Here is a 25,271-nt window from a genome sequence, read left to right as displayed (position 1 = left end):
GAGGAGAACAGAAACGGGGTGAGTTGTCAAGTTGTTACCCAATAGGACGATAGCATCAGAATAGCCATGGTGAAATTCACCAACACTACATCTGATGTCAGACATGGAAGAGAAAGTACCGGTATAATCAATCCATGGTTGTTCCATAGTCATGGTAACAAAAAACAACAAACTGCACACGTTTACATTACACAAGATACACTACGCGCACCATCATCATCCTTGTTGCGGAGCACGTCAGGGGAGTCCATGCTGCTGTCAGAGGAGTCCAGGCTGTCAGAGGAGTCCATGCTGTCAGAGGAGGAGGCCGGGTGGCTGGACGATGGAGACACTGACGAACTGGAGTCTTCAGTTTCTGATGATGAAGACTCAAGTTCCTCAGTTTCTGAAAAACTCGAGTCTTCACCAGTATCTGAAGAACTCGGGAACTCAAGAACCCTCCTCCTATTCTTATTCTGTGTGGTCGCCGTCGCTGCGACAGCCGGCGTCGCCTGGTTGGCCGGCTCACACAGTGGGGCCGGCTCTCCGGCGTTCCGGTTGGTCGGTTGGCGTGCGCTCCTTCGAACAGGGGTGATGAACAGTACAGACGTCAACACAGGGCTCATGAAGTGTACCTTCTGCTCTGCTCTGCTCTGTGGATTAGAATAGAAATGAGTTCAGTTATTACCTCTACTTCAAAAAGGTAAAAGGTTCCTTCATCCCATTTTGACCTGAGATCAGATTCTAAGAAGGTCTTCTACATCCTGACATTCTTCTGGAAAAGCTTTGTTTCTATGTCAGTCGTTTTTTTTGATTTTTCTAAAATAGCAGACCTACAAGCTAGCTATGAGCTTGTAGATCTGCTATTTTTCCAATAGCTAAAGCATAACAATGCTAACACCAAAAGGGGTTCCAACCCAAAATGAGTTATCCAAGCAAGGTGCTATGTAGATTGTGGATTACAGTCACCCATGCATTCATACACCCACCCAGTCATACACCGATGGCGGAGGAAACCATGCAAGGCACCAACATCATGTTCATCGGGTGCAATTAGGGATTCAGAGTCTTGCTCAAGGACACTTCGACACCAACTCTGAGGGGAGCCCACAGGGTTCGAACTGGGAACCTTGCCGTTCCCATCCGGCCACTCTACTACCCCTGAACCGCCACCCCTCACTTCACTCCTCTCATTAACACCATTGAAACCTTGTAAAATTAGCTAGCATTACTGTTTTAGATTTTAACGAAGAATTAGTAAATGCCACACTGACCACAGTCCGATGATCATTGTGAGCATACATTTTTATTTCACGAGTTTAAATACTTCAGAAGCCGAATATATTTTGGAGACGCGATACTGACCTGCCTTCCGGAACTCTCCGGAACTCTCCGGAACTCCGGTTCCTCCGCCAGTGGCTCAAAGTGTGGACCACCCTTAGGCAGAATCCTCCGGTTCTCTGAAGAGTTGTAAAAGAACACCTCAGTACCACAAAACATTGGCAACCAATGTCAGCATAGTTGGGCTGCAAACCATGACAGTGTTCCCAGAATGACGCCCGCACGGCTGCAACTTGACGCGTTGGGAAAAGGAAAAAAAACGGAAGCGCCTTTTCCGACGTGTCCAAGTTGCAGCCACACGCAAGCATCATTTACATCCACCAGCCGTTTCGCCAGAAGAGGCGAAAGGGCCTTTCTGTGTGGAGTTTGCATGTTCTCCCCGTGTCCCCTAGGGCAGGGGTTCCCAAACTTTTTTGGACCAGGTACCCCTTTTGGGGTAGATATTTTTCTAGGTACCCCCTCATCCTCGCAACACGGATAACAAATAAATATATACGTCTAAATGTAGACGTCTAAATGTAGACGTCTAAAATGTAGACGTCTAAATGTGTACGTCTAAATGTAGACGCTAAATGTCTACGTCTAAATGTAGACGTCTAAAATGTAGACGTCTAAATGTGTACGTCTTCTCTTATGGGGGTCCCTGGCATATCTTTTCAAATGGGGGTCCACGGGCTAAGTAGTGTCAATTTGGGGGTCCTTGACATGAAAAAGTTTGGGAACCACTGCTTTAAACACTTTAGCACTTTATGAACATGAACAAAATAGATGGGTCCCCCCTGGAACTCCCTCAGGTACCCCTGGGGGTCCCCGGACCCCACTTTGGGAACCACTGCCCTAGGGTAGGTGCCCTTACATGTTCTCCCCGTGTCCCCTAGGGTAGGTGTCCTCACATGTTCTCCCAGTGTCCCCTAGGGTAGGTGTCCTCACATGTTCTCCCCGTGTCCCCTATAGGGTAGGTGCCCTCACATGTTCTCCCCGTGTCCCCTATAGGGTAGGTGCCCTCACATGTTCTCCCCGTGTCCCGTAGGGTAGGTGCCCTCACATGTTCTCCCCGTGTCCCCTAGGGTAGGTGCCCTCACATGTTCTCCCCGTGTCCCCTAGGGTAGGTGCCCTCACATGTTCTCCCCGTGTCCCCTATAGGGTAGGTGCCCTCACATTTTCTCCCCGTGTCCCCTATAGGGTAGGTGCCCTCACATGTCCTCCCCGTGTCCCATAGGGTAGGTACCCTCACATGTTCTCCCCGTGTCCCCTAGGGTAGGTGCCCTCACATGTTCTCCCCCGTGTCCCACATTAGTTGACACTGGGTGAAAAAAGAATTGGGGTTGCAAAATCGTGGGATAAAAATTATATTAAAAAACCCCAGAAGAGACGCCTGCTCTCTTCTGAGGAAAATATGGAGATTTACATTTGAGCAAGAATCAGGCAGCAGCACTATAAGCTTTGTAAACAGTGGTTCTTAAACTCAAACAAAGGACTCAATAAACAAAAGTACAAAACGTCTTGTATTTATTGCATGTGTGAGTTTCTTACTGCCAGTTTTCCAGGCCTTTCCGGCCTTAATAGGCGTGTCTCCTTTGGCGGGCGGACGCCGTGACCCTCTGCGTTGTGGAGCCATCTTGGACCACCTTACTGCCTAAAACACCTCGGTAGCCTGTAGGTCAGAATAGACAAAGCAAGCTTTCTGTAGTTAGAATATAATAATAAGATTATATTTATAATGCACTTTACATTCCTCGGAATCTCAAAGTGCTAGTAGGCATTGGGCAAAAATATGAAACAATAATAGGTAAAATACAGAAAATAACATTACACTATTTTAGCTTGCTCAGGGAATAAAATCAGTGGGTTTGGGGGAAGGCTTTATTAAAAAAGGTAGGTATTTATATTTAGTCTAGAATATGTGCAAGTCATGTTTCTAATAACCATACACTAAGAATATATAGACTCTTGCAAAATCTCAAGGGGGGGGGGGGGTGTCGCAGTGACTGTAAGATGATATTTCCATAAGACAGTTGGGGGGGGGGGGGGGGGAGTGCAGTGACTGTATAAAATTATGTTTTATAAGACAGTGGCATTCAGTGGCATTCAAGGTGTCAGACTAATCGATTGCTCCATCTACCTGCATATACACTATGGTTGATCAGAATGATTCAATTATTAGCAATTACCAATTAATTCATATAGCTATAAATCAACGTGTAGGCTAGATAAAGTGGCCAAGAAGATGCAACTATACCCTATAGTGCCAGAAAGTAGCCTACAAGCATGAAATGACCGTCCATCAAACTGTCACTATGGGATTTGTGTTCTTGACACTAGAACTTAAATCATCTCAACAAACGTGTCTCCAATGTTTTTAAGATGTCGTGAAAGCTAAAACCACAAATTAGTCCTACATAAATGTCATGTCACAGCATGCTAGCTAAAAAGCCCACAGTCTGTCGACCCAATAAATTAAAGTAGGCTAATGAAAATATACCATTCAATAACATTCTTGAATCAAATATTGGGCTTAATTGTGACACAACAATGGCAGGCATATATTTAGTAAACGCAACCACACCAACTCACTCACCTCACCACACGAACACGAGGGTGTAGTTGCAAAAGAAAAAGTAAACTACCGTAATACCAATTATGTATAATAATTTAGGGCCTGAACAGACAACACACAACAAACAAACAAACATTACACTTGCCGCTCTGATCCGGTGAAGTTCTAGAAGGCCGGATACGGAAACCGTGTGTGCATACAATGGATGTGTGCGTGCAAAAAAAGGCGGGCGCTAGACCGGATCCGACGCCTGATAGATTTATAGTGCCCAGTTAGTTGCGCACTGTGCAAGACAAACCGCGTGCTTTGATTGATTGAAGTATTAACACAACTCAATACAAAAACTGTCAACTGCTGGCTCCCGGTGTGTGCATTTATAAATGTAGAAGCAGTGAACCACCACTATCTCCCCGAATTATCAAGTTAGTGTATATCCACGGATGATGAATTGAACATAATGGACCCTCTTGTAAACAAGTGTAATGCTTAATTGGGTCGTCCACTCACAGTTAACAGTCTTTGTATTGAGTTTGTGCTTGAAATGTAGCCCATACTGTAATTCTGCAAACAATCAATCAAGATTAGGCCTACCTATTTATTTACCTTACATTTGTAGACAGCTTTGTAAACGAACTCAAACAAATTACCTAAAACATAATTTGTATCAGGCCCAGGAAACCCAGCATACAACATTCCCATCTGAAGATATAGTTTGGGCCCAGGGACCCCCTATAGTATAGCCTATACAAGATTCGTGTCCAAATAATTCAATATTCCAGATTCTTCAAATGGTTTAAGAATTGTTTGATTTCTGCTCTGTTCCTGTGAAAATCTCACTTTTTAAAGCTTATTGTTATTGTACTCCGCTGTACACTGCCCACTTGTGGCGACACTACAAAAAGGGCAGCCTGCAAAAAATGACAATGGCCTATAATGACTGCATGAGACTGCTGCTCAAAGCCCCAAGATGCTGTAGTGCCAGTCAAATGTTTGTAGAAATAAATGTACCCACTTGCCCTGCTGTGCTACGAAACCTGATGTATAGATTTATGTGCTGGTTAACAGAATCTGAGAACAGCATCATTGCATCACTTTCTAACCCTGCTAAGAGCTCTGTCAGACTATCATCTAAGCTGTGGAGCCACTGGCGTTCTAGCCTGTATGTACAGAGATAAGTCCCCCCTGTTTGTTTATAGTTTGTTTATTTTATTTATAGTTCGTTTACTTTTGTGTTTTTATGTTTTATGTGTTCTGCCCTATGGACCCCCCTGTGAGTGTCTTGAATAAAGTTTGAATTGAATTGAATTATGGTTAAACTGACTTTAAAAGGCTATAGTTTACCTGCGTAGCACCCAAGGCAGCCAACAGCCAGACAGACTGGCCCAGAAGACATCAGCACAGGTGTCTCAGGTGAGAGTTAATGATATAAGCACCACCCCCAAGACAGGGGCGGCCTTAGAAATCTGGAGGCTTTGATTGATTCATTGAAATATTTATTAACAGTTTGCAGAATTACAGTACATTTCAAGCACAAACTCAATACAAAGACTAGTGTAATTAACTGTGAGTGGACGACCCAATTAAGTGGATTTGCAGCGACGACATTCCTTCAATCAAATAATATAAACGGGACTTCTCTGTCAGAATATGAAATGTTCAGCTCAGGTTGTTTGGATTATGTTCTATGAATTGTCATTTCTATAAGAAATTGTACTGCCGTGTGTGCGTGTAAGGTGTGTTGGAGAGAGAGGTGCCGTTTAAGTTGCGGTTCCGATATTTGATAAATGTTTGGGGACATTTAAATACCGCTGAGACCCGTAAGAGTGTCTCAGCCCTGCGGTCGCTTCTCAACCTTGGCCTTTAAGATGTCTTACTGGTATATCTTTGTTGTCACAATGTTGAATACCCTGTTATATTTGAAATGTATTGATTAAAAGCAGATTTATTTACATTTCAGAGACAAGAGACAAAACCTTTTTTTTGTATTTAATACAGTACCTCTGTGATGAATTACAATAGAGTTAAAGCAAATTAACGTTAACACGGGTTAGTATTAGGAATGTTTTCATCGTGGTCACACATACTATATCACTGCTGACTGTCTGGAGGGAACCTCACAACTCCAAAATGTTAATTTTTCAGGAAATGAAAAGTATACATTTTTCAGGAAATTAAGAAAACAAAGCAATACAGCCTCATCAAAGTTGGTGTTTTAACTTTATATACTGTCAATTACTTCCATGAGAGGGTGGAGTTAGCTGCTTTAGCAGACATTTTGAGAGGGGGAGAGGTGGTGGAGTTAGTTGCTTTAGCAGACATTTTGAGAGGTGGTGGAGTTAGTTTCTTTAGCAGACAGTTTGAGAGGGGGAGAGGTGGTGGAGTTAGTTGCTTTTAGCAGACATTTTGAGAGGTGGTGGAATTAGTTGCTTCAGCAACACACAGGCGTAAACAAACAACACACAGGGTGTTCAATAGCACTGATTTATGGCAAAGAAAAATCAAAAACCTCAATAATGGAGTTATGAGGTTTCCTCCCGGTATGGAATATCATATTTACTGTATAACGGAACAGAACCATAACACCCCCAAAGGTGCAGCGAGGCTTAAGGTGCAGAATAGTAATTATAGTTATAACTTTCTGACAACAGAGAAACTATATTATTATTAATCCTTTGTTACAATTTCATGGTAAAACTAAATGTGCTGTGATTCTCTCTCTGGAACAGTGGTTCCCAAACTTTTACCATGTCAAGGACCCCCAGAATGAGCCCCCCTGCGGACCCCCCATTTGAAAAAGATATGCCAGGGAGGGACCCCCATAAGAGAATATTTCTAGCAGTGATTCTCAACCCGTTTAATTTCAAGGACCCCCCAGTTTGACATGCATTAGTCTACTACGGACCCCCATTTAATGGCGTTTCTATCTCTGAGACCCCCCAATTTATATTGTAAAATCACTGTTAATGTAACTCTGAGAGTGTACAAATGGAACCAAATGGACCTGTTAGGGTCCGTTTGGTTCCATTTGGACACTCTCAGAGTTACAAATTGAACCACATTCTTGAGAGTGGACTAACGGGAGCATTTGGTTCCATTTGTACACTCTCAGAGTTACAGACCCACAAGGGTCCATTTGGTTCCAATTCCAAACTATATCATTTAGTTTGGGGGGGACCCCCCCCCCCTGGAACTGCCTCAGGGACCCCTGGGAGTCCCCGGACCCCCACTTTGGGAACCACTGCTCTGGAACATAAAAAACACAAAATCAAACTGCAATTAATAAAAATGCCACCGTTGGTCAATTTCATGTTATTTAAACATAAACATAAACGCATCTTCTTTCTTCTCACTGTTTGAGGACGGGGAGCTCATTGGGTTTGAAGAACGCCTGGGTCATACCCATGGCGAAGATGTACACTTTAGAATCCACAATTATCTGATCTTTCTTCATCAACTCTAGAGAGGAAAAAAACATGGAAAAATATCAGTTTGTGTAATAACCATAATAATCTGCATACATTACACACAGTCCACGCGGCGATATTTAAGCAATATTACACGAGAGGGGGGGGTGGTTTCTTCTGCATTGCTTTCAGAACTCGTTCCTGCAGCATCGCAGGCGTGCATTAATCACGTTAAACCACCCCCTCGAGTGTAATATTGCAATTATACAACAGTTACCCTTAACCCATTCTGACCTGAGATCAGATTCATACGAGGTTTTCACTGGACACACACTGGTCTGATTAACCCATTCTGACCTGAGATCAGATTCTAAAAATGTCAAGTCGTTCTTCGATTTTTCAAAAATAGCAGACCTACAAGCTCGTATCGCGCCACTCGGTGGCGCGATATGAGCTTGTAGATCTGCTATTTTTCAATAGGTAAAGCATAACATGATGCTAACACCAAAATGGGTGCCCGGTCAGAATGGGTTAAAACTAAGAAAATCGCTGAAAAAAACATATATTTAATGACAGATGTAGTCACTACGACCACAAATGTCCCAAGAAACTATCTAGCCTATAGCCACCCAGTTTGCTGCGCTCTGGGAGAACAGAGCAGCTTGAATTCTTTGTTTTGATTAGGTGTCGTGCTCGTTTGAACCACGGCTAGAAGGCTGTTTCAACCAATAAGATCGCTTCCTCGAAACGACCTGTTGTATAATCAATATTACGACGTTACGTGACGTCCTGTACAGATATAGATACATTTCAATAATAACAATGAAATAATTACCATCTATTTTGTGTTGGAATTCACCAAGAGGTAAAAGAATGACTTCAACAAACTCTGGGGGGACAAAAGATAAAAGGACCATGTGATATAGGTTGCATGATTAATACCGGTAATAATAATAATATTAATAAAATAGAAAAATATATAGGCACAACACACACACACACACACACACACACACACACACACACACACACACACACACACACACACACACACACAAACACACACAACTAATTCAGCTTACCTCCATCACCTGGGGAGGAAATATAAGAGGAACATGATCAAAATCTGATGAATATAGAATCTTACAATAGTGTGTGTGTGTGTGTGTGTGTGTGTGTGTGTGTGTGTGTTCGTGCGTGCATGTGTGTGCGCGTGTGTGTGTGTGTCTGTGTGTGCGTGCTTGCATGCTTCATGATATTATGTGTGGCCCATCCTATTGAGATTATGAGACATATTTTTACTGTAAAAACAATGTGTGCTTAATTGGTAACAGCATGTTTACACATCGTCTGACAAAGCAATTACACCGCCACTCCAAGACTAATAGAAATAAAATGCTTGATTTAATTTAGACATTTTTTAAATGTATCTAAATTATATTTATTATATTCTGTTACCTTTAACTTCTAACACTAGGGCAAGAAATCATGCTGGGAGATTTAATCGCAGTGGTTCCGATTTTCCGAAAGGACCCCCAGGGGTCCTTGAGGGAGTTCCAGGGGGTCCCCAGCTAAATGATAGTTAGGAACCAAATGGACCCTTATGTGTCTGTAACTCTGAGATTGTACAAATGGAACCAAATTTGGTTCCATTTGTACACTCAAATTAACAGTGATTTTACAATATAAATCGGGGTCGCAGATATAAAAATGCCATTAAATGGGGATCAGTAGCCTAATGCGTGTCACACTGAAATTAAAATGGTTGAAAATCACTGCTAGAGTCATAAGAAATATTCTCTTATGCATTGGGGAGGGGGGGGGGGGGGTCCCTGGCATATCTCTTCAAATGGGGGTCCGTGGGCTAATTAGTGTCCATTTGGGGGTCCTTCCTTGACCTCTTGACCCCTGCGCCCCTCTTACCAAGCTGCTGGGTGGGGTTGATGTTCTCCGGATCATCTCCGTTGATGTTCACCGCCACGATCTGGGTGGTGCTGTTGGACAGACCCGGGTCCAGACAGGTCACTGTGGGAGGACAAGAGACGGGAGGTGACTGAGGGACGTTTGGTGGTGACTGAGTTGTTATTCATAGTCGAGTCGGTGATTATCTCCCAACAATGACCACCTAGGGCTAGGCAGACATTATCCCTTACGTACCTGGGGTGACTCCCACCACCTCTCCTTTGTATCCCGTTTCCTCCTTGAGTTCCCTCAGAGCCGCGACCTCTGCACTCTCCCCCTCGTCAATCAGGCCTGGGCAAGAGCACAGCACAGCAACACACAGCACAGCAACACACAGCACAGCAAAACAAAACAAATCAAAATATTAGTCAGTCTCGGCATACCAGATTATACTGGATGATTGAAACAGCATGAATAGAATTAAAGCAGAAAGTAAGACACACAGTCCCAGTGTGCTTGCCTTTTGCTCAAGGCTGTGTTTTAGTCTCTTGAATAGCTGTCATTTCGTTTTAGTCATATTTTAGTCACCTGGAATGTTTTAGTGTTAGTCTAGTTTTAGTCGACTAAATATACAGTTGATATAGTCGTCTAAATTGATATAGTCAACGGCGGGCCTTGATGCCGTCATAATGACTGTTTTTACACTTTTACAAATAGTCGATCTACAAGCTTGTATATCTGCTATTTTCAGCATGCAACCAAGTGTAAAATGACTTATACTGGATCTCTTGTCCACTAGTCCCTTCCTAACATTTTACTCTAGTTTTTATTTGTTGACGAAATTGTCAATATATTTAATCTTAGTTTTAGTCATCATAGTTTAGTTTCCATTTAGTCTTTCATCAGTGAAAAAAAGGTAGTCGACGAACAATTTTCGTCATAGTTTTAGTCGACGAAATCAACACTGCCTGTTTCCCCATCTATGTATGGAGCAGTAGAGTACAGTAGAGTACAATAGAGCACTGCCAAGTAAGACTTCTGACCTGCAGGGAACTCCAGGGTGCAGCGTCCCATGGGAGGCCTGAACTGTTTCACCATGACAACACAGTCTTTATGGAGGGTCCTTTTCAGCAGGGCGATTATTCCCACACCTAGAGAGAGTTGTGTAAAGTAGTTTCTCAGTGTCTCTGAATACATAACATCAATTTACAATTTAGGCATTCAAGCAGACGCTCTTAATCCGGAGCGATTTACAATAAGCAAGAACAAAAAGCATAGCAATACATCACATGCATTAAAGTAGTTATCATGAATCATGCGTAAGCTAAGAACGTAACAGTGGAATGTCTATATAATTAAACTATACATACTATAGGATATATACTATAAAGTGCTTTGACTACATACAATGCAATTCTAGTGCTGTCTACATAACATGCTATAAGTCTGTATAAAATGCTATCCAAGTCTACATAAGTGTTACGGGCCATGATGGAGTCTGAAAAGGTGGGTTTTCAGACTACGACGGAAGATTGGAAGTGATGTGAAGTCATGATGCTGTCATGCCTACATCGAGAACCAGAAACACAAACACCCACCATCAGCTTCCTGGTTGGTTTGTCTTGTTGTCCGTTTCGCTGTCTCCCAGGTTCTAGCAAAAGACAAGGATTGAAATAAGGGCTCCCAGATTGGAAATAAGGCACATAAAATCATTGAATACGACCACAATACCTTGTATTTCCTGCTGGGTCCACATATGTTGTCTTCTCAAGTTTGACCCATTTTCCTGCTGCAATTACCTATATGATTGATTGATTGATTGAAGTAGTTATTAACAGTTTGCAGAATGGGTACATTTCACATGAAAGCACAACTCAATACAAAGGCTGTTACTGTGGACGACAGACAGACTGTCCAGTATATATATATCATTATTATATTATACTGTCATGGGGGCTATCCGCAGCCCCGCCTCCCCCCCCCCCCCCCCCCCCCCCCCCCCCCCCAGCGGTGAAAAAAAAGAAGTTGATGTTTTCTCGCGTTTACGCTGATATAATGACGTGAAGCTAGCGGAAAGGCATTTACGTGGATTTCATGTGTCCCGACCTAGAATGCCTGTGATCATTTAATTATACTTCGTACTAGTCTATATATATGATATATAAATGCCGAGTGCACTTGCATGCCTATGCATGCATTCTAGAGGCAAGTCCCATAAGGAAACTGCCCCTGCAAGCGACACCTTTTTATTTATTTATTAGGATATTTCTATAGCATGCGCGATTGCGCTGCTCACTTGACAGCCTTCTCTAGGCTACTCGCAGTGCAACGCGTTGTGAGCTTGTAGATCGGCTCCCGTGGACTCGCGGTGCATGTTAAAAAACAAACTCACAATTATAATAAGAACATAGGCCTACACTTATCTGCATTCTGCACTGTACGAATCCAACGTTGTTTAGTGTTGTTTAGTGAGTCAGTTCTCTGACTGTCGGTGTGTGTGTGTGTGTGTGTGTGTGTGTGTGTGGGGCGGACAGCAGCATGCGGCCGCTGAACCGAGTCCAATCTGGGTGAAATTTACATTGGAAAATTAATATAACGGCGCGGTGAGCCCGGCAAGGACAGAGCACGGCGACGGCCCGATAAAAGTGCCGTTGGAATAGTAGCTTCTTCGGCAGGTTTAAGCGGCGACAGGCTGGCATCACTGGAGAACTGTAGCTTCCTCTGTCTGGACGAAGCGACCCTTCTTAGCTGGTGGTGGTTTCATTGTGAATTAAGTAAGCATCACACTGACACTGTACTGTAGGCATATTTATACATACCTGGCTAGGTGAAAACAAAAGAAACCTGATTAGCATTTGAGTACTTGGTGGCCGCACCCAACCCATTTTAACACCTCTGAACAGCCAGTGGAGAGGTTCACATTTTCGGAATGTAACATAGTATGCAGTCTGTGACAGAGTCAGAAAATCTGTAATGTAACTAATGTTAATATAAAATGTCCACGAAAATGTTCATGGGGGCTAAAAGGGGCTATTTAATTCTTCATGGGGGCTATAGCCCCATAGCCCCCACAGACTCTACGTGGCTGGAGACACACTGATAAAGCATTACACTTGTTTACAACAGGGTCCACAATTTTCAATTCATCAAAGATTGAAATTGCATGCATGCAAATAGTACAGTGTAGGCTAAAGGATGACACAAACGGCCAAAGAGGGCTTTATATATTTCCATTTGTTGTCTGTTGTGTATTCAATTCATAGAGATCAAGCAGTTACAACAGCCAGAAACACATTCAAATGTATGATCTGACATCACATCACACGACATGTATATAAAGTTGCAAAAATACAAAATAAGGCTTTACAATTATTACCTCTTCTTTCGTGATGTGCGGGACTGTGGTCGCCTTGGGATGCTCAATGCCACTCATCTTGTAGTAATGAGTGTGTATACAGTAGTAACAACTGAAATGGCAAAAAAGTACAAGACTGTACCGGGTATTATTTAAGTTTGCCTGCCCTTCTTGATCATGAAACACAACGAACGAGAAAACATAGGCCTGTGTTTGTTGTTGTTGTTGTTCAACAGATAATTAATAATATAACGTCAACTGTTACTGAAACCTGAATTGCACTGCAGTAGTGTACAGTACACAAACTACACATCACTGAGTCGATACTCGTCTCCGTCGCTCTCGGCTATAGCATATCAGAGTCAGATCTACACGATCACTGCTGCATTAACGTACGTCGCGACTCGCGACGCAGTGTGAGCTTGTAGATCGGCGGTTGTCAGCGAGCGACACTAGTGCATGTCTATATTCTGAATCTAAAGCAAGCATCGCTTTTGTCCTGCAAGATGCACCCCCCCATTCAAAAAGCTTCCATTTACAACCCGGATCGGATCGTTAAGTAAATCTCAACGATTTGATTTACCTAAGTCTGGAATAGACATTTTTTTGTGATAATTTTCCTTTTGGGAAAAAACCGATTACATAATAATAATAATAATAATGTCTGCAAAAAAAAAATCTGTAAAGTTGACTCACGTGAAAGTCCAGAGTTTCGTATTGAACACGCCTACATGTGTAGCACAGAAAAAACACCCCCGTCCTTAAACAATAAACAAGAATCACTTTGACAGAAAGAATCGAATCAACTTAAACCATCTTTACGGTTATTTTTTTTAAATTAAATATAAAAAATGTATATATTCGTGTCCGATATAATCAAAGCAAATAAACGTAAACCGTATAATATTATTATAACAGTGTTAAATTCCGAGTCCTGTCTTGTGGAACGTGTGACGGCGACGAGGAGCCAACTACTCCGGACACGTTTACCCGATGGACACACTTCCGTTGTATGAATTGCAGCATGAAGAAGGAGCAAGTTGTAAACTGTCAGTTTTCTGTTTGGTTTCCTTTATTCAAGAAGCACACGATTAAAAGGTAAACATCCAGAGGGTTTTAATCCATGCTGTGGTTGGTTGTGTTGGTGTTGTGGGAAGAAATGTGGCTAATATGATTATGATATGCTGGCTAGCTTTCATTTATCTCTGGCTAAATGTCAACAACAACACTGCGGGATTCTGGCATCGTCTTCATCTTCGTCGTGATAGTTAATTAATTCGGCACAAAAACAACAAGGGACTAAATTATTTTCGCTCCCTATATACTATACTATACTAATATATACGTGGAACGCCCTACCAACAGTCATTAAGACATGTTTGTGAATCCCTGCTCTCAAAGGGCACCTACGGTATGTTAACTGGCCCCCGTAAAATGTGAATCCACCACCCACCCCCTTTCCCCCCTCACTGTTAGGGTGACCAGATCCAAACTGCTCATTTGAGGGACAGAAGTATCGCTTGTGTGGGACAAGTGGGATGGATCGAGGGACGGGGTTGAGTTGCTATTAAATGCCTTGATGTCATATTCGACCATAGGCCTATTGGCTATCATGTATAAACTCCTTTGGTGTCTCACATTTTGTTTTAAAATCATGCTTTATTTTTATTTGTATGCTATTTTAACAGGCTTAAAAACACATCTTGCAGGAAGAGACAATGAGAGAGCTTTACAACAGAAGGCCAACTATTAGGGCATTTGAACTCTGATGCAATATTGCCTGTCAGTCACAATGTGGGACTAACTATTACGGCATTTGAACACTGATGCAATATTGCCTGTCAGTCACAATGTGGGACAAGGTCTCAATTTGTGGGACGCCTGAAAAGTCTTGGAAATGAGGGACTGTCCCACGCAAAGAGGGACATCTGGTCACCCTACTCACTGTATATGTTTCTTTTCCCTTTTTACCTCTGATGATTTTCCTGGTTTTTTTGGCTATATTGGCTTATAGAAGTGTATATTTGTACGTCTTCTCTAAATGGTATGATGAATTGAACAAGGTGGAGCCTCTTGTAAACAAGTGTAATGCTTTATGGTGTCTTCCACAGTTGACAGTTTTTGAATTGAGTTGTGCTTGAAGTGTACTGTAATTCTGCAAACTGTTAAATACTTCAATCAATCAATAGTCATCATCATCATCATCAAGTTATGACGAACCATCAACCATGCATGTCTATGTGACGAACAGCTTAAAACAGTGGTTCCCAAAGTGGGGTCTGGGGACCCCCAGGGGTACTTGAGGGAGTTCCAGGGGGGACCCCAGCTAAGTGATGATTTGGAACCAAATGGACCCTTATGGGTCTGTAACTCAGATAGTGTACACTCTCAGAGTTAAATTAGCATTGATTTTACAACATAAATTGGGGGTCCCAGAGATAGAAATGCCATTAAATGGGGGTCCGTAGACTAATGCATGTCTTGAAATTGAACAGGTTGAGAATCACTGCTAGAGCTGTAAAAATCCTCTCTTACGGGGGTCCCTGGAATATGTTTTCAAATGGGGGTCCACAGGCTAATTGGTGTCAATTTGGGCGAAGTTTGGGAACCAGTGGCTCCGTGATTTAGTGATTTACACTGCAATGTTCTACCTCTATTTCAGTTTGATTCTGCCACTGCCTCAGAATGTAATAGATTATTTACTGGACGATGGAACCCTGGTAGTCTCTGGATGGTAGGGTCACACACACACACACACACACACACACACACACACACACACACACACACACACAGACACACAGACACTACACACACACACACACACACACACACACACACACACACACACTACACACACACACACACACACACACACACACACACACACACACTATCTCTCTCCCTTGCTATCTCACACAGACGTGTTTAAACGTATAATAACATCATGTATTGTTAATGTACTTTCTGTTGCGTTTTATTGCACTGTTATTGCAAGTGGTAAACCATCAATACTACAAATTTAAAGTACCAGTGAACTATTGTAAGTAAATACATTCCAGCATTTTTAGGAGTTTGATTGATTATACTAATTTAGCTTGTAGATCAGATATTTTTGCTATAAATGTTTTTCATAATATTTACCCAAAATCCATTATTTTATCTATTTGTTTTGTTTTTCTTTGGGGGGGGGGGGGGGGGGGGGTATTGACTTATTATCTTTTTTTTAATTTATTCATATTAATTATTGATTATTTTGTACAGTGTAAGTATAGGGCTACTGTGACATGGCCTCCTTGTAATTTGTCTCTCCAGTGATCACAACACGCAGCAGACTAACTCAGACGACTCAGACGCAGAAGAGGACATTCAGGTATGCAGGAGAGGAAAGACCAGGAGGGGGAATGAATGATCTCTGCGTTCACCACTGTGTTTGTGTCTATATATATATATATATATATATATATATATATATGTGTGTAGCTGATCTCACTAACTACTAGACTCCTAGAGTGACCACTCCACCGTCTTATGTCATGCACACGCTGCCAGTAGGCCATGGGATTAATTTCCCAAATATTTTTCAAATCAGTCAATGACAACTATCTTATTTTTGTGAATTCATAATCTCAGCTCAATTCAATTCAATTTTATTAAAGTGTCAAATCACAACAAGTTGTCTCAAGACAACCAACAAAGATCCACCCAGAGCAAGCAATATTGCGACAATGGTAACGAAAAAGTCTTCTGAAAGAATATATATATTCAAAGATTTGTGCCGCATTTTCACAAATTTTCAAAAATAGCAGACCTACAAGCTTGTAGCGTGCCACTCGGTGGCGTGCTATGAGCTTGTAGATCTGCCCCCCCCCCCCAGGTTGGCAGAGGAAGTGTAGCGCCCAGGATTACATTAGATAATTGACACCGGGTGAAAAAATGGGTTGCAAAATCTTGGGATAAAAATTATAAAGAAAAAGAATGAAGTTCTTGTTGATGGCAGTTTTCATTTTTCATTGTGTGTGTGTGTGTGTGTGTGTATATGTGTGTGTATGTAGTAATCACATGACTTTTCTGTTTGTACTCTAGTGGTCAGATGACGAGACGACCACAACCGTCACAGTAAGTAAAAAATAAATAAACTAATATTCATTTTATGCATCGTAGCGTTCTTAATCCATCTTGGGCGGGAACCTCTTGGTGTTTTAAGCATTATGTTATGCTTTAGCTATTGAAAAATAACAGATCTACAAGCTCATAGCGCGCCACCGAGTGGCGCGCTACGAGCTTGTAGGTCTGCTATTTTAGAAAAATCGTGAATGTGGCGCACATTTGGAATATATATTCTTTCCGAGTGAACATTTTAAACTCAAATCATTGCTTCTGTGGGGGGGGGGGGGGGGGGGCAGTACCTGGAACTACATATTTTGAGATGGGGTCGGAGGCCAGATACACATGATTCTAGGAGTCCTTGACACGAAATAGTAATCTCAAATGTTTGTCGTTCTCAGGAGTTACAGACCTGTAAAGTGTCCATTTGGAACCCCCTCGAGTAGGGCTGGGCGATGACGAGATTATTTCAAACTTTTTGTCTTGATTACTATTGAGAACCACTGATATAGAAACAGGTTTATCAGAAAACTGAAATGGTTTTTTTTGTCAAATATGTTTTTATTGAACAGATAAATTATTACAAACATTTATAATATGAAATACTTTTTTTATGAAACAAAATGAAAGAAAAAATAAAGACAAAAAAGATAAAGAAATCCCTTAACCCTCCCACCCATACTGCTCAGTGACATTGCATACTATATAATAAGATGATAGAAAGCTCATGGAAAACATCTGAAAAGAAAATGGCGTACAGTCAACCATATCAATGGTATCCTGTCTATTAATCGTTTCTACTCAGGTAATGGACATTGGGGGCAGCCAAACCTTATCAAACTGTTTCTCCCTGTTTCTCAGGAAATACCTTATTCTCTCAAGATGAAGTGTACTAGTCATTTAATTTAACCAGTGCTTAAATGCAGGAGCCTCTTCCTTAACTGAAATGTTTTTTGTAGAATTGAGCTCAGGTCTAAATGGGTTAAATTCACTAACTGTGGTGTTTGTGTTTTCCAGGCACCAGAGTTCCCTGAGTTCACCTCGACTGTCCTAGAGGCCATCAATGTTCTGGGTGGACGTGCGTTCCCTAAACTCAACTGGAGCGCCCCGCGGGTATATTCGTTTTATTTTAGTGAACTATTGTTACCCCCATTTGGGCACTTCTGTTGCTGTATGTTATTGTGAGTCTAGCCTTCGACTGACGTGTGTGTGTGTGTGTGTGTGTGTGTGTGTGTGTGTGTGTGTGTGTGTGACTGTGTGACTGTGTGCCTGTGTTTGCGCCACCTACAGGATGCTAACTGGATTGCCCTGAACAGCTCTCTTCAGTGTCAAACTCTCAGCGACATATTTCTTCTCTTCAAAAGTTCCGACTTCATCACCCACGACCTCACGCAACCGTAAGCCTCCCTCCCGTTCATCACCCACGACCTCACGCAACCGTAAGCCTCCCTCCCACGACCTCACGCAACCGTAAGCCTCCCTCCCGCTTTCCTGGCGCAACAAAAAATAAAAACCACCGACTCAGAAACACTCACTTTGCATTTAGATTACACCCCTGTTACAAAATACCAAGGAGACATCGACGTGTACATTGGCTGGCTTTCAAGCTGCTGTAAACTATTGGAATGGAAGGCAGTAACTCAGCCTTTTTTTTGTGTGCCAGCAGTGCAGCTAAAGAGACCACTAGATTAGATTTACTTTCCCCCATGTGAGCCTAATGGGTCTGGCTTGGCTGGCAGTGGCACCGACATTTGGCATGGATAAGACTTACTGCATTGCATGATTTAACGGAGTACACAGGGTGTTTGCCAAGTTTGTGTGCGTGTGGGTGTTTGCCAAGTATGTGGGTGTGGGTGTTTGTTTGTATTATTTATAAGCCATTTGCAGGACACTGGTGGAAATGGAGACCATATTAGGGTCTATTTTCTAGTTGCATCTAATCGGCCACAGCGGGGATTTTATTTTGTTAGGATTTCTTTTGCATTTTATGCTTTTTAACCCATTCTCGGGGCGGGAATCCCTTTTGGTGTTTTAACCCATTTTGGGGCGGGAACCCCTTTTGGTGTTTTAAACACTATGTTATAATTTAGCTTTTGATCTACAAGCTCATAGCTACGAGCTTGTAGGTCTGCTATTTTAGAAAAATCATGAACATGTGGTGCAAAGCTTTGAAAATATATTCTTTCAGAGCGAACGTTTTTAACGTTTCCTTCCGGGGGGGAGGGTCCCTGGAACAACATATTTTCAGATGGGGGTCGGCGGCCAATTACATATCATTTTTGGGGTCCTTGACATGAAATATTGAGAACCACTGATATAGAAACATGAGGTTTTTCAGGAAAAAAAAAAACCTTTTAAAATTCGACGTCAAGCCTAAATGGGTTAAACCCTATACATTCCCTCCTTCAGGTTCCTTCGATGCAGTGACCATGACACTCCAGACCCAGTCATCAGCTATGAGGTACTTTACACAGCGTGTAGGGATGGAACTAACGTGAACGCACACACGCAACACACACACACACACACACACACACACACACACACACACACACACACACACTGTGTGCTGTGTTTGTACCACAGAAATGATTTGATTGGCTGAGCATGGAATGTGATTTATGATAAGGGCCGATTCATACTCCTATTTTAGAGCCGAATAAAAGTGGGTTTGGCGCTGTAGAGCCTACAATGTGAGGGGGGGGGGGGGTACCGTCCTAAAGTCGGCTCTTGAATCGGCCCTAAGAGTGCCCCTCACTTCACACAAGTGTGATTATTATTGTTGTTGTTTTTTCCCTTTGCTTAGCTGGTCCTGAGGAAGTGGAGCGAGCTGATTCCTGGTGGAGAGTTCCGTTGCTTCGTCAAAGAAAACAAGCTTATTGGTGAGCATTACTTCACCTCCACTCAGACCTAGTTATCCAGGGGTCCGGGGACCCCCAGGGGTCCTTGAGGGAGTTCCAGGGGGTCCCCAGCAAGATATGATATGATATAGTGGGGAATAGTGGGGAAACAAATGGACCCTTATGGGACTGTAACTCTGAGAGTGTACATTTGTACACTCTAAATTAACATTGATTTTACAATATGAATTGGGGGTCCCAGAGATATAAATGCCATTAAACGGGGGTCCGTAGACTAATCAATGCATGTCGAACTGGGGGTCCTTGAAATGAAAACGGTTGAACCCCTGATTTCGGCCACGGCTCTTTTTAACAATAAGATTATTGTGCCAGACTGCCAGTTTAACCACGTTCAAAATCATAATAACTATTTTGCAAAAATTGCAACGTTTCGACCGACTAGGTCTTCATCAGGCAAAATATATTATTATTAAATATCGTTGCAATTTGTTGTCTTAAAATGAAGTAAGTCTCGGAGGTCTACAAACTGGTGTGCTGGAGGTTCTTCCTGGATGTTTGCCTTGATGTCTGACACCCAGCACCTGGCCTGGATATAGGAATTGAGATGTGCACACCATCTTCTCTGTGAACATGTGTCCATCTCAGGTATCTCTAGCCTGGCTAATAAGCCAGACCTGAATCAGCCGTTGGCACAACAAAAAAAAGAATTGCCTGCCGGCGGATTACGGTCTGGAGAGGCTCAATTGTACGCCCATTTCCTACACCAGAGTACTGGTGTGGCCAATCGGGACACGGTATGCAATATGGGCGGGCTTTGGTACAGTGACGTTCAATGCTTGAGACCTTTGACTGACAGTATAGCTCTGACCAATTGCGTCAAAGAGAACATGTTTGAACCCGCCCCCGGGAAACAAGTTCCATACACAGCATCTCCAGACTCAAATACCACACGACCGTGTGATTTGAGTCTGGCTTATTAGCCAGGCTAAGGTATCTCCCCCAGAGGGCCCTGCACCATGTTGATGTGTCCACTTGTCTCTGTGAACATGTGTCCATTCTCAGGTATCTCCCCCAGAGACTACACGCAGTACTACCACCACATCTCTAAGCAGGAAGAGCAGATCTCTCAGTCCATCCAGGAGTTCTTCAGCCAGCACATCCAGTATAACTTCCTGGATGAGGACTGTGAGTTCTGGGGTCTGGATTGGGGGGAGGCATCTTTTGGTTCGACATAGCATTGGTCCGACCGGATTAAGGTTGGTGAGGGGTGCGTTAAGGGTTGGGAGAGGGTTAAGGTTATAGGTTTAGGTGTGCTGCCCCGTGGGAGGTTAAGGTTAGGTTTAGGTGTGCTGCCCCGTGGGAGGTTAGGGTTAGGTTTAGTTGTGCAGCCCCGTGGGAGGTTAGGGTTAGGTTTAGGTGTGCTGCCCCGTGGGAGGTTAGGGTTAGGTTTAGGTGTGCTGCCCCGTGGGAGGTTAGGGTTAGTTGTGCAGCCCCGTGGGAGGTTAGGGTTAGGTTTAGTTGTGCAGCCCCGTGGGAGGTTAGGGTTAGGTTTAGGTGTGCTGCCCCGTGGGAGGTTAGGGTTAGGTTTAGTTGTGCAGCCCCGTGGGAGGTTAGGGTTAGGTTTAGGTGTGCTGCCCCGTGGGAGGTTAGGGTTAGGTTTAGGTGTGCTGCCCCGTGGGAGGTTAGGGTTAGGTTTAGGTGTGCTGCCCCGTGGGAGGTTAGGGTTAGGTTTAGTTGTGCAGCCCCGTGGGAGGTTAGGGTTAGGTTTAGGTGTGCTGCCCCGTGGGAGGTTAGGGTTAGGTTTAGTTGTGCAGCCCCGTGGGAGGTTAGGGTTAGGTTTAGGTGTGCTGCCCCGTGGGAGGTTAGGGTTAGGTTTAGGTGTGCTGCCCCGTGGGAGGTTAGGGTTAGGTTTAGTTGTGCAGCCCCGTGGGAGGTTAGGGTTAGGTTTAGGTGTGCTGCCCCGTGGGAGGTTAGGGTTAGGTTTAGGTGTGCTGCCCCGTGGGAGGTTAGGGTTAGGTTTAGGTGTGCAGCCCCGTGGGAGGTTAGGGTTAGGTTTAGTTGTGCAGCCCCGTGGGAGGTTAGGGTTAGGGAGAGGGTTAAGGTTAGGTTTAGGTGTGCTGCCCCGTGGGAGGTTAGGGTTAGGGTGAGGGTTTGAGATATCGGACCAATGGTATGTCTAACCAAAAGCATGCACCCCTGGATTGGTGCACTATGACAACTAATTATTACCAATATTATCAATTTTTAGATATGATTTCTTAACAGTACTGCATATTAGGCAATTAATAAATGGCATTATACATTTAAATGTCATTAACATTTCATTTTTACGAAAGAGATCCAATGAATTATTTAAATGAATCAATATTGCAAACCTTTCCAACAGTACCTAGGCCACATATTTGGTTACTTGTAAAACATTGAATGACGTTGAACTACATTTTAATTGAGTGTTTCCTGTTATACAGTTGTGTTGGATGTCTACAGAGATAGTTGGGTAAGTTCAAATTATTTTTTCTTTGAATGTGGCTTTTGCCTTTATATTATATTTTTGAGTGGTGCAACCACTCTCACAGAGAGATTGTGTTGCACTGTTGCCTAGTGCTAATTACAGAGAGAGAGAGGCAGGGGGAGAGGGGAGTTGCAACACTCAGTATGTGTGTAACTGTTACAGGGTAAAGTGTGGCTGATTGACATCAACCCGTTCGGTGAGGTCACAGACTCCCTGCTCTTCTCGTGGGAGGAGCTTACGTCTGGGAACAGCATCTCGGGCGCTCAAGAAGACGGTGACGTCGCCCAGGAACAGGTGAATGACGCAACACCTGGACCGTCCGTACGCAATGACACACACACACACACACACTATGTACGCTCATATACTGTATCACTTGCCATGCAACCCTTTTAGACCAGTCTTTTTGAACAGTTTCTACAAAATGTCTTCTAAATCATGACAGTTTTCAGAAAAACCTTTGTTTCTATGTCAGTGGTTCTCAAACTATTTCACATCAAGGACCCCCAGAATTATGTATTTGGGCGCCGACCCCCCATCTGAAAATATGTTGTTCCAGGGACCCCCCCCACCCCCCGGAAGCAAAGATTTGAGTTAAAAACGTTCGCTCTGAAAGAATATATATTAAAAGGTTTGCGCCACATTTCCTCGATCTTTCAAAAATGGCAGACCTACAAGCTCGTGGCGCGGCACTCGAACTTGTAGATGTGCCATTTTTCAACAGCTTAAAGTATAACATAATGCTTAGTTAAAACACCAAATGGGCCTCCCTTCCTGCCCGTCCTGAATCACGATGTTAACGATGTGTGTGCGTGGCGTTCCCAGGAGGGCCCGGCGTTCCGCTACACCACCAGCGAGGTGACGGTCCAGCCCAGTCCGTGTCTCAGCTACCGGATCCCGCGGGACTTTGTGGACCTGTCCTCTGGCGAGGACGCCTACAAACTCATCGACTTCCTCAAACTGGTAAAGAGGATCTATAATAAAGGACATACATGACACCAGAGTGAATCTATGTGACATCAGTAGTAGCCTCTTTCCCCATGCTTTTATTTTCGTTGAAAACTAGTAACTCCGACCCTCCACTGCAATCATTAGATCATATTGAGTGCAACGTTAGTGATGCTCCTGCTCTGAAACAGCACCATCTCTCTCTGTTTTCCTTTAGAAGAAAGGTCAACAGGAAGAGTCTGAGGAAGAGGACGACGAAGGAGGGCAACAAGCGTGACTCGTTACGTCGCCCAAACACTGCTCATATAAACTTTGAATGGTTATTATATCTCAACCTGCAGAAAAGTAGTCGCTACAGTAATATATAGTAAAATATGTTAACACTTGTTTAGTTGTTTTGGCATGTTACGAACTTATAATGAAGAGCTTATTCCCTTGGTTAGCAGCTCTGTTCTGTGTTGTTCTTGTTTTTTTCAAAAGGAAATATTACATTTACACATTATATAGCCTGAATGTCTCGGATATATCAGATAAACCCCCCGTGTTTGTTGATAATGTAAAGGATTCTGTAACTGGTTTTCTCTGAGCTTGCCCGTCTCTTTTGCGGCGTTTGATTTCCGTGTCTTCACTGTGTGTCCTGTGTTCCTCTTCCTCATCTTTAGTTATGTGTAACTTTATGTAAAAAAGAAAGGAGGCCTGTGTTTTACATTTCAACTGTAACGGCTTACATTATAACTGAATGTTGTCTGTCGAGATGATGACGTGGTTTGTCACAGAAACTAATATTCAATAAGGCTAGTTTACAGGCTTTACAGCTGCAGTTGTAATCTAGTTATGGAATATTATCCGTGTGTGTATACGGAGTATGTTTCTGACTTTAGGGAGAGGTAGCCCAACTAAAAGGAACCTCATCCATCTCACACGGTAATGCATCCTAGTTGCAGGTGTTGGGTGTCTCTTCTTCTCCCTCTAGCAATAAAACTATACGGTATGAAGCTGTTTAAAAACCACGCGAGTCTGTGTCGACTGAGAGTTTGTTTGAATAGTTTGAAAACCTAAATGATTTCTTCCAAGATGCATTGTTGCCTGTTGTCGTGAAACCCTTTCCACTTTGAAGGACTTTTGTCGTTGCAAAGCGCCTTTTCATTTCTTCTCGCTGCGGTACTGTGCACTGACCTGGGTATAGGTGCAATGAATGAGCACATTAGAAATGGATTGTCCTTTTATGTGTTTGCTCTCTTTACACTCTGGGGGAAAAATGAGCTTTGCAGCCACAAAGCACTGAGTTTTCTAAATAAGCTATATTATTAATGGTTCGTGTAGGTGTCCCACTTGAAGCCGATTGATTGAAGTATGTATTAGTGGATTGGAGATTTACAGTACATTTCAAGCACAACTCAATACAAAACCTTTAACACCTTGAGGGCCCGGGCCTATGTTTAATCCATTAATATAATGTGCCCATCGTCAGCAAGTGCCTCTAGGCTGTGTAGAGCGATGCGATCAGTTTTCATATAGCACTAATTTGACAAGAGATTATCGATCTCCGTCTCTGGCACATGACCACCGCGCACTTGAACTTGACGGTGATTTACGTCGTTTGCACGACACCGTAAAAAGCATTACACTTGTTTACAATAGGGTCCACCCTTTTCAATTCATCATAACATTTGGAGATGTACTACAAATATACTCTTCTATATAGCCAAAAACAGGAAATCATCATAAAAGGAGGTAGAAAGGGGAAGAAAACATACAGTGAGGGGGGAAAGGGGTGGGTGGGAGGATTCAGATTCTACGGGGGCCAGTTTCAAATTGCAGCCGTCCCTATAGGTGCCCTTTGATATCGGTTTTGAAGGAGTCTAGGGATTCACATGTCTTAATGACTGTTGGTAGGGCGTTCCACATTTTGGTAGCATAGGAGCGAAATTAATTTAGTCCCTTGTTTGTTGCCGAATCTGAGTTGCACATGGTTTTGTCGATCTCCCTCTGGTGTTATGGCTGGAGATGACTTGTGTATATAATTACACAATTATATTTTGTTGAACTTGTGATTCTAAATTAGAATCACAAGTTCGACAAAATATAATTTTGGCGGTGACACGCAGCATTACCATGAAACTTGTCTATTATATTAAGCCAAAGTTACACTTGGTGAAGTTGGTGATGCTTATAATATAAACGCACGTCCGTCCCATGGCGAGGCGTGTTGTTTGACCTGTGATGCGGGCACAGCAGTACCACTTCTATCCACTTGGAGGCAGTGTTTACCCTCTGTCCATGTGATAATGCAGCACCGTAGGCC

The 25,271-nt window shown here is 43.0% G+C and overlaps 2 protein-coding genes across 2 annotated transcripts; one reads left to right on the top strand and one right to left on the bottom strand.

The window, feature by feature from the left end:
* Positions 1–6,896: 6,896 nt before the first annotated feature.
* Positions 6,897–13,209, bottom strand: nudt5 (nudix (nucleoside diphosphate linked moiety X)-type motif 5). The gene is made up of 8 exons (XM_080757416.1): positions 12,560–13,209; positions 10,915–10,982; positions 10,782–10,834; positions 10,227–10,334; positions 9,439–9,534; positions 9,196–9,306; positions 8,117–8,170; positions 6,897–7,333 (listed from the first exon to the last, which is right to left on the bottom strand). Exons 1-8 carry the CDS (start codon positions 12,614–12,616, stop codon positions 7,224–7,226), a joined length of 657 nt encoding a protein of 218 aa, XP_080613542.1. The 5' UTR covers positions 12,617–13,209; the 3' UTR covers positions 6,897–7,223.
* Positions 13,210–13,528: 319 nt separating this feature from the next.
* On the top strand, positions 13,529–23,981 carry cdc123 (cell division cycle 123 homolog). The gene is made up of 13 exons (XM_080756910.1): positions 13,529–13,636; positions 15,201–15,272; positions 15,854–15,911; positions 16,625–16,657; positions 17,663–17,758; positions 17,936–18,042; positions 19,055–19,106; positions 19,452–19,527; positions 20,569–20,691; positions 21,975–22,003; positions 22,181–22,312; positions 22,844–22,981; positions 23,184–23,981. The coding sequence occupies exons 1-13, from the start codon at positions 13,551–13,553 to the stop codon at positions 23,241–23,243; spliced, it is 1,062 nt and encodes a 353-aa protein (XP_080613036.1). The 5' UTR covers positions 13,529–13,550; the 3' UTR covers positions 23,244–23,981.
* Positions 23,982–25,271: the final 1,290 nt, after the last annotated feature.

The sequence above is a fragment of the Protomyctophum bolini genome (assembly GCF_963924005.1).
Source record: "Protomyctophum bolini genome assembly, chromosome: 23".
NCBI classification, from domain to species: Eukaryota; Metazoa; Chordata; class Actinopteri; order Myctophiformes; family Myctophidae; genus Protomyctophum; species Protomyctophum bolini.
The sequence above is the reverse complement of the archived record's forward strand: the minus strand, read 5'-3'. Positions and strand labels throughout refer to the sequence as shown.